The following is a 13,056-nucleotide window of genomic DNA, read 5'->3' as shown; positions in this document are numbered from 1 at the left end:
TCTCACGGCGCTCCGTTTTCGACGGCGGCAGATCGCCTGCTTGTGCAACAGCGATGCAAAGATTGCCGTGGGGTTTCAAGAAGGTTGCCGACGCCGACAGCTTTTTTTCGTGGCGGCAACCTCACGATAGGGGAGCGTCTGCTTCCGAACGTGTACGGCGTTGAACAAATTGTGGACGGTGATGTGAGAGTGAAAGCCAAGTGCGTGTCACAGGTGTCCGACAAGATCGTATATGACGTCGAGTTAGAGGTACGCACCATGTTCAGAAATTTAGCCACTTTTATTTCAATTGCAACATAAGTCACACTGGCAGCAGGAACTTCTGTTGTCATACTACTCGATGACTGCAGATCCATTGGGCTGCTTCTTGACGGTTCCGTCACTTTACAAAGGCATGTTCTGGAGTTTGTTTCACACGTGTCTTGCTGCTGCTCAAGAGCTGCGTCGCTGCAGTACGAAAGCACATGTCCCGGTGGTGCTGACTGCTGAGAAGACTGTTGTGATTGCCATTGGTCTGTTTGGCGCCACTTCCATCTGCATCGCCTATAATTTAAATTAAAATTAAATTATGGGGTTTTACGTGCCAAAACCACTTTATGATTATGAGGCACGCCGTAGTGGAGGACTCCGGAAATTTCGACCACCTGGGGTTCTTTAACATGCACCTAAATCTAAGCACACGGGTGTTTTCGCATTTCGCCCCCATCGAAATGCGGCCCGCATATAGATGAAACAGTATGTGTGCCTATTTCTTGTGGGGATTAAATTACTCCCAATAATATGTTTGCAAAGGTAACGTTCCTGTGGTTGTGTGCATATATTATTCTACAAGAGTGGTACCACTACAAGTTATGATACTTGCACACTTAGATACTTAGAAAGCATGGGCAAACAACAAAAATAACGCGCACGTCTCGAGCTGCTGCTTTCCGATCTGCCGCTTCCCGACGCACGCGCCGACAGCGGCTTGCATTAAATACGGTCTGCGACCACACAAAAGTAGCGCGCGGCCCCTTTCGTTACCTGCACAACTAGTAATTTAAGTTGCAGCGTTTGGAAAAGGGAAATAATTATCTTGAGCTCGTCCGTGCCGATCGCGAGTGAAGGCACAGTGCAATCAAATAAATTCGGGGGTTCTAAGTGCCAAAACCATGCCAGAACCACGAAATCATTATGAGGCCCGCTGTAATGGGGAGTCTCAGGGATAATTTAACCTCGGGGGGTTCTTCAACGTGCACAAAAATCAAAGCACACGGTAACAAGGGTGTTCTTGCATTTTGCCCCTATCGAGATGCGGCCGCCGTGGCTGGGAATCGAGCGCGCGTCGTCGGGCTTAGCGGCGCAACACGCATGCATTTACCGCTAACAAACGGCGGATGCCACCACAATTCAACAACGCGACACGCCTAAACAAACGGCCGTGCACTAAAAACAGGCATATGACTATTCCGCTTTCAAGATATTACACGCGAATGCGAAAGTATGAGGCTTATTTGACTCGGCGCACTGCAGCTATCCATGCTTGTCTGTCCTTCTCGTACCACTTCCCAGGAAATCTGTAGAACTTCACGGGCGGCGTACGACCTTTCGTGTCTTCGAGGCTGCTGTGGCAATAGACAACACATCAGTATTGCGGGCCACCTTTCCTGGCTGATGAGGTCGCACTCGGCATCGCAAAAACCACGCGCACGAGCGCTCCCGCCGTACAGAACACGGGCGCGCGCCAGCGCAGCGACGACCCTCGAAACTTCCATCTGTCCGCTAGGGGAGCATTCGGCGCTGGTGCCGGGCGGGCAAACTTTAGGTTGCCTCGTCTATACCGCGCGTCGTAGGCGAAACGTAACACGCGCGAGTAACACATTCGGCATCGAATACGCGACCGCGAGCTCAAGAAATGAGGTTGAAGACTCGACCTGCAACCTCAGCAAATGGAGTTCGATGGCAGCCGCCGAAAGTTGAACTGAGGTCTCCCGAATGCACCTCGGCGGATGAGGTCGAGATTGAGCGAGGTCATGAAAACTGATTGAAAGTCGAGGTGAGGTCAAGCATTACGAGGTCGTTTTGCGTACCTTTGCTTCTGACTTCCGCTGCTGATGTGACCGCTGCGCGCACGCGCGCACGCTATATAGCGTTCCTGCTAAGCTGCTTGTGTGTTTGCATTGGTCGTAACTGAACGTACAGTTACGTTATGTAATATTTATATATTTATGTAATATTATATGCAGCTAACGTTATGTAATATTTGATGCGGCTTGCTAACCATAACTTCGGCGATTTCCCGTCGGTCTCGTCTCGGGCGCCACTGAGGTGCCACCCGTGCAACGCCACTGGTGGCGCTCGTGACGCTGTAGCGTTCTGAGACGCCTGGCAAGCTGTCGGGGTGTTGTTCCTTCTGCAGCTAATAGGAGTTGTCTTCCGCGTGCTGCTTTGCGCCGACGTGTCGCACCGTCCGAGGAGTTCTAGCGGTGGTATACGCTATATGTATACCTTGCTATATCGCTGTCAATGATTCGCTCTTCGAACGAAAGTGCCACGTTTCTTTTTTCTCTCAAAATTGCCGCGCTGTTTCTCACACGAGCGTTGAACATCTGTTCGTAATATGGCTCATTAAGAATGACTTGTTGTGCCAGACACGTTGTTGCACGCACGTTTTCCCACTTTTCATAATCGCATTCTTTGTCTCCCTCTCTCTCTCTCTCTCTTGCCGCCAATTTTGTTTTTCGTTTATTATCGTCGCTTCTAGCATACAACCTCCACGTACGCTATTCGTGTCCCCCAAAAGAGGTTCTGCATGCCACCCCCATCGCCCCCCCTCCCCCTCCTTCTTATATGTATATATCTATACTCTATCGCAACATCCATTAAATTCAGCGAGATTGCGGCGAGCATCTGCACACGCAGGCGCCTCTTGATTCTCCGTGCGTTGGTTCCCAAGTGGTCACGCTTGTGAAGAAAGGCGGTTATATCTCTCCTTAATCTGCGGAACCATTAGAGGACCGCGTGGATGACCGTGGAGAGGTCCTCGGTTCTTCACTAATGGCCCCCCCGCGCACTCTCGGGACGACTTAGCTGCCACCTTTTGCACGAGGCCGGCATTTTTAATGAGCCGAGAAAGCATTGTAGAGTGTATACAGCCTAGGGGTATACACTTATGTTGTACGCATGCTTTTTCGTTACACGTGTTGTGGATAGATAGTCGTCAGTGCGTAGGCCGAAAGTCGCGCGAGAAACTATACGCGTCAGGCCCGTTGTCTCGTTTCGCCTTCGAACTTTTTACGCTCGGCTCCGAGATAGCGTTCTTCACGTGTATCGAATAAGCTTCGCGGTGCTATCGTTTTGTGTATGCGGGTGTTCGTTCGTGTGCACTTTAGAAAAGCCGGTCGCGGTCTGATGGGGAAAATGTAGTAGTAAAAAAGGAAAACTCCTGGCGTCGCTCTCTGTGTGGCTCATTAATAGCGTGAACCTTTTGGTAGGCAGCATACGAGTAGGACGCCACGCCAAATTATGGTGTTATGGTGTAATTACACTGCACACACACACACACATATATATATATATATATATATATCCGCAAGTACTGTAAGTGCATCCATTTATGTATCAGCTGCTGTTGTGCCTTCGCACTTATTTCTCTCGTGTTCATAGTATCGGTTTGATCGAACAGCGATTATGGTTTGTGTTTAACCGCAGTTGAAGCGGGAAAACCGCGTGTATCTATATACGCCGCGATTCATGCGCATCTCTCGCTTTTAGCCAGCGCACGGGCTGGGCATCCTTATTTTTTTTCTATTAACTGCCTCGACTTTCCGTATTCCAAAACTGGTTCTTCGATGGCGATCGTATCTATGGGAGCAAGACGAGCGTGCTTAGGATCGACGAAGAAGCGATCGCACGATTTTCGGCTGTCGCCCGAATCGCGAACTGCGGCGCGATTCTGAGAATTGCCTTAATTGTTTTGTTAGCTTTGTGCGTCGCTTAGCCACGTTGTCTTCAGTAGTATATATATATATATATATATATATATATATATATATATATATATATATATATATATATATATATATATATATATATATATATATATATATTGTAGATCGAAGAAGAAAAGATAACTTTAAAGTCATGCAGAAGGTACAAAATGAAGTAGTGTGCCAATTAAGAAAGCGCTGCGCTTGGCTGCAACAAACTCTCGTTCACTTTTTTTTTCCCGTTTGTTGCATCTGCGTTGTTTGGAAGGAAGAAAAAAATCGCTTTCTGGCTGCTCTCGTAACGGCGGTGCCAAATTACTTTGTTTTTTATAGGTTCGGGAATACATTTTGGAATCCTCATTATATTTGCACTATTCATGTGTTTTTCCAATTAGCAGGGTCCGCCACACCGTTTGCGGTGCGCTCAGAGCTCTGCTTGTAATCGGTGGACCAGAGCTGTGTGGCCGTGAAGCAATACGCTGTAATACGTTATACAGGGACTGACAACTGGCCAGAACGTGTAGCGCGAGACGTTGATGGAAATGAAATGACCACGATTTATAGCGGTAGAAACCGCAGCACGCTGTTCATGATTTGAGTAAGAACTATAATTTTACATCGCCAAAAAAAGTCTCAAAGGCCGGAAAAGTGGCGTGGCCTGGCGGTGTGAAATCTTGGTATACTCCGTATATTGCATACGAGACTACTGTGCGTATGCCGGCTGTTGTTGAGTATTGCATACTTGTTGTTTAGTATTGTAGTTCGTATATCATTAATTAGGCGCTCGCGCTTTTTTTTTTCGATGCGTATTACGAAGTAAAGTAAATCAACGCTAGAGGGCGGCACGCACGTACTCCACAACGCATGGCGGCGCACACGGCAGCACCCGCGCGCGAGTTTTGCGATGTTCCCTAGAATACTATGGTCTAGGGATCATAGTTCTGCGAGTAAGTACCCAGATTTGTGTGCACCTCTCCCTGTGAGATGCAGAATGTCGCTGACTATAGTTGTATCTTAAATGAAGTGCCAGCACTACAATATTGGCACAGGCGTGGCTACGCGGCAACACGCCGAACTGCGTGTCACGTGTAAAAGCGTCGTTTCGCTTTCGACAGCCTGCTTTAATTGACTATGAAAAAGCACCCGTGCCTAGTTAATGACCAAAGCAGTTGAACAGAAAACCGCGAAAATACTAGCTATTATTGCAGAAATAATGTAACACTTCAGAAAACAATAATCGCAGGGATATCGGCCTGTTGAACAAAATAGCTTTTCACAGCTATATGGCCGCGCTTGTCGTATACCTATGTCGCACCCTATGCCGGAGTATGATCGCGATCGCCGATCACTGTTTTCAGCATGGTTCCAGTGATCGACTATATCCTCACTGCAGATCTAAAAACTCAGGTTAAAAAAAAAAAAGTTGCTCGGCGTTTTCTGCGTTACCACTTCATGATTAGACACTTTGGCCGGTAATTGCTTTCCATTGCCATAAAAAAGAAAGAAAGAAAAAGAAAGAAAGAAAGGTACCATAAAAATTAGTTGTCAGTCCCTTTAAGTAATCGCCGAGGCTCATATCGCTCTTTCTATGCAATACAATATCGTTATGCACTTCCGTAAATACGACCGAATAGTATATTCGTGAACGTGTCTTGCTATTTATAACGTGCCCAGTTGCACACCAGTGCACATTCAATATGTAGTAGTTAATATAATCTTCGACCCTTTCATAAACGGTCACATAGAGTAAGGGGTCTCCAATTATTACTTAAAAATATACGTTCCTAGCATTTACTGGATTCACTTGAAATACGTATAATCCATCGTTAGGTGGCTTCTTCTTTCTTTTAGCAATGTCTTGGTCGAACGCATTGTCCTACTATTCATAATCGGCGTGAAAGCTATACAATGCATTGCGTAAAGACAGGTGTATTCTACAAATGCACACACAAATTCCAGTTCAGTGCCCTTACCTGAGTAAACTGGGCGAAAGCAAAGCACTTATTTGACGCTTTCCGAAGGCCCCGTTTCTCGGGCATAACACGCACTTAACAATCGGAGGCAATTACAGGACCGAACAAATTGGTGTACTGACTCGTAACACTGTCATTGAAGGTACAAGGTCTGAATGGGAACAGTGCAGGCGTACCTGCTTCGACTGCTATAGTGGGAAGAAATTGGTGACGCAGAGCAGAAACAAGCGATTGTACGTGAGCGAGAAAGTGTTATAGATGTATATGGATAGTGATAAATGACGCAGGAGTAATAGCTATAGCCGCCTCCGAAATCTCGAAGCGGCTCTTCGCGGTCTCTGAGATGGCGACGACTGGCCGAGGTTGCCTATAAGGCGTTCCCTACAGTTGAGCTATTTACGTAATGCTTAAGATTCCACTTGGAAATATTTATGAGGATTCTCTTGGAGGGCATATGTAGGCCCGGATGTCGCGCGACAGATAAACGAAACCACCTTGTGAGGTCGCTGGACTGCCAAGACGAGCACGAGAAAGGTAACTGTGAGCTGCAACTAGACTTTCTCTGCCAACAAATCGTCTCGCCTAACGAGCGTTGAGAAGGTGCCAACAAAATACCTGTGCCAGTTCCAGTGTATCGCATGATTCATTGTTTCCTACGTGCGGTGTCCCGTTGGAAACCTTCGCCGGACGCTATGTAACGTGTTTCACGATCCGGATGCTTGCCCCCCCTCCCCCCTTTTTCTTTTCTTTTTTTCTGACGCCGCGCTTCTTGCCGCTACCGTGTATAGCGGGCAGTTCCCACCGCCTCGCTTTTGGCTGGTAGAGAAATACGAGCCTTTTGTCCCTAAAAGCGACAGCGGAACGGCGCACGTCGTTCGTTTCACAACTTAGAAGCCGGCAGCGATGTATGTGTGTTTGCACACCGCATTCGTCGTCGTAGGCAGCGGCGGTAGACATTTTTCACAGTGTCTGCGCACGCGTGCAGAGCCATGTTTGGCTGCAGCTGCATTCCCCGCGGCAGCATACAACGTAGGCAGCTCCGCGAGCAGTGTCGGCCGGTGATGAGTCACACTCGCTCGCAACGCCACTGCGATATCGTGCGGAACGCGTGAGTGCGTGTCGAGGATAGTCGGCGTATGTGCATATTTTTGTTCGCCAGCCCACGTACATTTTTATGTCCTATGGATGATTTTTAATTAGAGCTCCTTGGTGTATGTACGCCCCCCCCCCCCCCACACACACACACACTCGGCCGATAAAATCACTTCGGATCACTAAGTCAAAGGTATGTGCGTTGTGCGATGTATGTCATCTTAATAATTTCCTACTCATCCCAGAGCGGCTTTTGCTGCAGTTTCAAGTCTCGGTTGGAAGTGGAAACGAGTTCTATTCGCATGCTGTGCAAGTCCACCGTGAATGTAGATGGAGCTTCCTCAAGTGGAATCCCAATTTAATCCTTATCCTCCGTATTAGGCGTGCGGTGCTTTCTCAATTAAGCTATATTGCAACGGCTGCGGTTTTTTGGGTATTTGTGCGCGTGTATAATATTAACCGTAGGGAGTGTTAGCCAGCGTCACTCGTGGCCGTGACGGCGTTACAAAGTTATTCTCATAGAATAATTTACTTTATAGATGACTAGGGTGCCTCGACGCCAGCGACGTGGTATTGCGGCATCCTACAGATGACTAGAAAATGGGTCGTTGATCGACATCCGCTTGAAGAGCACGCGTCTATCTGGTGCGCGCGCGGCATCTCGTGGCCGCGTAATTCCTCCCGCCGTGGAGCCTTTTGGACGCATGTCACGTGATGTCGCTCAACTAAACCTTCGTGAGTCAAATGGCAGCCGCACGAGCTAAGCGTCTTTCGCCGAGCGTCTCCCGTAACTCTTAAAACTGCTCTTGTTTACCCGGCAATTAGGCGTCACCGTCGCGCGGTGCGTCGCGCACGCGGAACTGACGCTCCGGTGTCCGTCTGTTCGCGGCACCGGAAATAAACTGGCTAGATTGTGAAACAGAGAACGGCTTCTATAAATGCTAACGCATTGAGCACCGTGATGTGTATAAACGCTCCTCGCGTACACCTATTCGCACACCGTGGCACTTCTGGGAACGGAAGTAAGTCTGCGCCGGACGCGCGGAGCGTCCGTTTCTCTTCCGGGTCTTTTGTTTCGAGTCCGCGCCGGCTGCTTTATGTTTACGCCTGCGCATGATGGGTTAGTACGTGCGTGCGTGCGTGCTTGCGCGCGATGACCCGCATGATGCGCGCGTTGGCCTGCACGGACAACACGCCGCGGCTGTCTGCGCGACTGACGTATCTGGCTCGCCGCGCTCTCGTTTCGTGTCGGGATCGCTTCTTTTGTTTTCCGATCTGCATGGCGAGCGGACTGCCACTTCGTGATCTTCGCTGCCTGCTTTAATGCGTCGACCTGTGACAACCGCCACAGCTGCGACCGCAGCGCCTTGCCGACTGCTTGCTTAATAAAGCGACTATATATATATATATATATATATATATATATATATATATATATATATATATATATATATATATATATATATATATATATATATATATATATATATATAAGGCACGTACGCAGGATTTTTTTTTCGGAGGGGGGGGGTAACCCAACAAGGTAACTTTTCTATGCAAATGAGGTGGAGGGTACTTTTACTCGTACAAATGTGAATGATGCCCACCATTTGCCACAAAGACGCGTAAAGCCGCAAAAGAGAATAGAAATAACGTGTACCTCACAGGTATACGCCTGTGATATACACCTCTTCTTTTCTTGCCAAACAAAGAACCACATCAAATGGACTCGTGCATGAAAGATGCGCAGGAAGAACCTTGCCAAGGACAACTTAACACGCGAAAGTACAAAATAAAGATTTCTAGTAACGTTTCTTAATTAGCTCTGGAAGAATTTTAGAGAAATGTATATTTGCGGAACGGTCACAGTTCCTTTGCATCCCTCGTTTACAGCTCACCAAGTAGCAAAACCGACTCGTGCTGTTATTTGGGAAGTTGCGTAACGATGCGTGGTCACTAGTCCCGTACAACTGCGTAGAGCGCAGGACGCTGCGGTCCTAGACGTACTGCGGACACCGCGGTAGGTTAGAACCTCCCCCCCCCCCCCTTCCATTAGCATAGTAGAGAAGTGGCTACGTCAGGCGGCTAGATTGATAACTGTAGAAGCGTCATTCAAAACACACGGAATTATTCTCCAGTTGCGGCGGCGTTTTCTCTAAATCCTTTTTTAAATAAAAAGATGTTGATCCATAAATATTTTCACAAACAGTTTTCGCTTTTCTTCCCTGTTTGGCTGTTGCCTTGGCTTTCTCGCTTAGTAGATCGCTTAATTTCTCATATCCTTGCGACTCTTGTTTCCAGTTGCCAATTTTGCACGAAAAGTGTTGTACAATAAGGGAAAAACCAGCCGAGGTAACGGGTGACAGTCATATTGCTTATGGGTTTAAGGGTTATTGTAGGGTCTGATGATCGACGCTGTTTCGCAATATTTTATTTTGCACCTTATCTAACCCATGTCGCCGATATATGGTTCCGAGGATCTGCCAGCGTCGTGGCGAGCTGTCACTCGAGGAAATAATGAAGCAAAAGGAAAAGTTAAACGCACCTGGCGTTTTCTCCGGCCACAACTCGTTCCACGAGCATACAGACCAGCCGACTGTGAACCGAATCCCCTTCCTGGCGCTGGATCAGTCTAAACAAAGAAGGTTGAACTAACGAAGCAACAGGGATGCGCGTGATCGTTTAATAGATGGTGACATAAAGAATTGTGTTGGGAATTATCAATAAAATATTATAATTAAAACAATCAGCTATGCCCAGCCTGTTGCAATAGATGGCGACAACTGAATTCATTTTGAGTTAATCGCGCGGGCACCGAATCGATTACAAAACTGGCCTCCACACTTCAGGAGATGCGGATAACTACCGCCATCCAAAAAGAGAGAAAAAAATTGACAACTATTCCACTCCGTGAAGATGGAATGGCAGCGAAAGCTGACGACAGTCAAAGCTCTCAAACGAAAAGCAAAGTGTTTCACGTCCGCTGCGCGTTGGCCTGAATATAGTGCAATATCGGGCCGACCCGCGGTGGAGATGAAGCAGGCATTAAGAACTCCTCATACGTAGGCTGATCCCGAACATATCCCAATGCCGGGGCGACCCGTGGTGGAGGTGAAGCAGGCGTTAAGCACTCCTCATATGTGGGCCCATCCCGAATATTCCGAAGGGCGCGTTATAGGTTCCCGAGTCCACAGGTCTATGTGCCATTGATCTTGGACCCTTTTCGCACTATCACCAGGATCGGCCCACATAATGATTTTTCCTGTTAACGGACGCCGAAAAAAAAAAACAACGGAAGTTAGTGATACACTGCTTTCGTTTTAAAAGGCAGCAGAGCGTTGACCGGAACGAATACGTAACCGAAACGTTATTTATTATTTTGTTTCGAAATGAAACCGAAATTTTTTTATCGGTTTTCGCTTCAACGGGGCAGTCGACAATCAGAAGCCCGCATTTCAATGGGGGCGAAATGCGAAAACACCCGTGTACTTAGGTTTAGGTGCACGTTAAAGAACCCCAGGTGGTCGAAATTTCCAGAGCCCTCCACTATACGACGTGCCTCATAATCAGAAAGTGGTTTTGGCGCGTAAAACCCCATAATTTAAACAATCATAAGCAACCGCCGTCAGGCAGCGTCAGCATTAGCGCGTATCTCAGGCAGGGATATAGAGTGAGCGATAGTCGGTCGAGCTAATCTACGTATAAGCCATGCCGCCCGGTGCACTTTCATAGATCGGCGTCGTACAGTAAAACCCGGGGCTTGCGCGCTGGAGAGCTTACCGTTTCCTTTTTCTGCGGTTACAACCTTTTGTTACCGAAGCTTTATCGTTCGTTTTAGGTTCGTTTTATTCGAACAGCGGTCTCGCATTTGGGCGAGTATACACTCGATGACGAGCTGCTTTGAGACCATGTTCGGTGCCTCGACTCAAGGCACCGAGCATGATCTCAGAATTCATAATTCAATTATTGAGACCAGTAAGTACCACGTTTCTATCGTCACGCTGCTTCGAAAAGTTTTTGCATGCGAAGAAATATTGTTGCGACAATACCTTGCTTTGGACGAGTTCGTTCGTATTGACTGCGCCCGTCCTGTTGCATGTGTTCCTTTCGTATTCGTCTTTAGCGCGCTTTTATGAAAACTGTAAAGAAATGCCGTTACGAACCGTTACGGATAATTCGATTTTGTTTCTGGTTCCCGAGCAGAACCGGAACGGAACCTTTTTTTCAGTGGAACGATACTAAAACCAGTACGGAAAACATTTAGCTCCGACACCCCATGGCTAAGACTACACTGTAAGATAATATACACCCCTAAATGTGAAAACGGGTGTAAATGTGTCTCTAACTCACACCCTTAGGGTGTGATTTATATAACTGACACCCTAAGGGTGGAAGTTAGACACACCTACACCCTTTTTCACTTTTAGGGTGTAAATTCTATTTTACAGTGTAAGCAGACTGACGCGTTTTCTCTTAGACGCGTCCGGTCTATATTAGCACGATTGCCAGGTGAATCCCCAACGCCACGTCTATGTGTAGTGTTCCTGTGTATTGCTACTCTATGCGGTATGCTCCATAGTGTATATTATCGAGTACAATGCACGACACACGAGTGCCAATGCGGCCATCCGATTTCTATTTCTCAATCTATTCATTTCTTGTTTGACTCCGTTTTTACAGCAAATTTATCCCCGGAAAGCCCGAAGACCGTTCCACGTCAACGAAAATTAAAACGACTTCTTCACTTTTGATATCTGGCGTTGAGGAGCACATTCGATCAAAAATGATGAAATGTTAATCTTGCGAACGAATAATTAGTATATGAAGTAATTAATTAGTCATTGGTTTTCTCAACTACTTAAGGATTGAAGACTCGATTGCTGTAGGATAACGAAAAAAGAAAATCACTAGATATATGGGCTTTGCGTAAAGTTCCCCACGCTTAAATGAATATTTCTTAGGTATCAGAAATGAGCTTATCAAAAATGACAAATTTGGCGTCGTGGCGTTAAGTGACCGCAAAAGCAAGTCATCAGGCCATCGCAGAGTTCCGGTATAATGCTAACACTTGAGCGATGCCCTCGTAGAACAGTGTAAATAACGATCCGACCCCAACAGCTTCACTTACGCCACTGACGACACAAGCTAAGAAAACGCAGGATACACACGCTGCTGATTTTTGGTTCTCGTGTGGTGCATTTGGATTGCAATTCTTTAGTGTCTGAACCCTCGTTTCAGATTGTGTGCGCGCATGCGCGGGGAGTCGTAGTAGAGTGACGCGGTGGCCCACACATGAGCTGCCGTAATTCGCGTAATAAAACTCGGTTGCTAGTCAATGTCCTCCGTTTCAGTGTGGTCGTGTGCCCGTCGTAAGTGTTGCTCTTGAAGATGGATCGTTGCCGACTTGTCCAATTTGCGACGCTAATGAAATTAAGCGTGAGTGTAACGTGTTCCCCTTCCCCCCCTTTCTCTCTCTTCGTGCGCAGTCGTCGTCTTCCGACGGCGTCGGCTACCGCAGCATGAGCGGCAGCGGTGGCGACGGCGACTCCGCCGCCCCCAACGGCAGCGCCGGGGGCGTCCCACCCCTGGTGCCGTCCGCCATGACGTCCTCGACGAGTTCCAACGCGGCCGGCGGCGGCGGCTCGCTGCGACCCCCGAGCAAGCTTCGCCGTCCCACCACGCTCACCAGCTCGGCGGCGGCTGGGGCGGCGACCGCCAGCGCCACCACGGGTCCGTCCCCCCTGAGCAGCGGCGGGTCGGGCGCCAGGACCCCGCTGTCGGCGGCCTCTTCCATGTCCGCCCTCAACGATAAGTCCGGTGAGCTGCGTTGACCGCGCCGCCGCCCCGCACGCGGCTGTTGCGTCTGCGTGATCATCATCATCATCATCATCATCATCATCACCACCATCATCATCATATTATTATTATTATTATTATTATTATTATTATTATTATTATTATTATTATTATTATTATTATTATTATTATTATTCATCTTGTTCGTACGTATGGTGCATTGTTTC

General features: G+C 47.7%; 1 protein-coding gene across 4 annotated transcripts in view; it reads left to right on the top strand.

The window, feature by feature from the left end:
• The window catches only part of LOC142576030 (uncharacterized), a 155,598-nt gene that overhangs the window by 61,215 nt on the left and 81,327 nt on the right, over nt 1-13,056 (top strand). For all 4 annotated transcript variants that reach the window (XM_075685917.1, XM_075685915.1, XM_075685916.1 and 1 more), the window contains exon 2: nt 12,520-12,850. In XM_075685917.1, the coding sequence (XP_075542032.1) occupies nt 12,553-12,850 (298 nt within the window). In that variant the 5' untranslated portion in view covers nt 12,520-12,552. The remainder of the gene's footprint in view (nt 1-12,519; nt 12,851-13,056) is intronic.

The sequence above is a fragment of the Dermacentor variabilis genome, chromosome 3 (assembly GCF_050947875.1).
Source record: "Dermacentor variabilis isolate Ectoservices chromosome 3, ASM5094787v1, whole genome shotgun sequence".
NCBI lineage: Eukaryota > Metazoa > Arthropoda > Arachnida > Ixodida > Ixodidae > Dermacentor > Dermacentor variabilis.
Note: the sequence above shows the minus strand (reverse complement) of the source record. Positions and strands in the feature narration are given on the sequence as shown.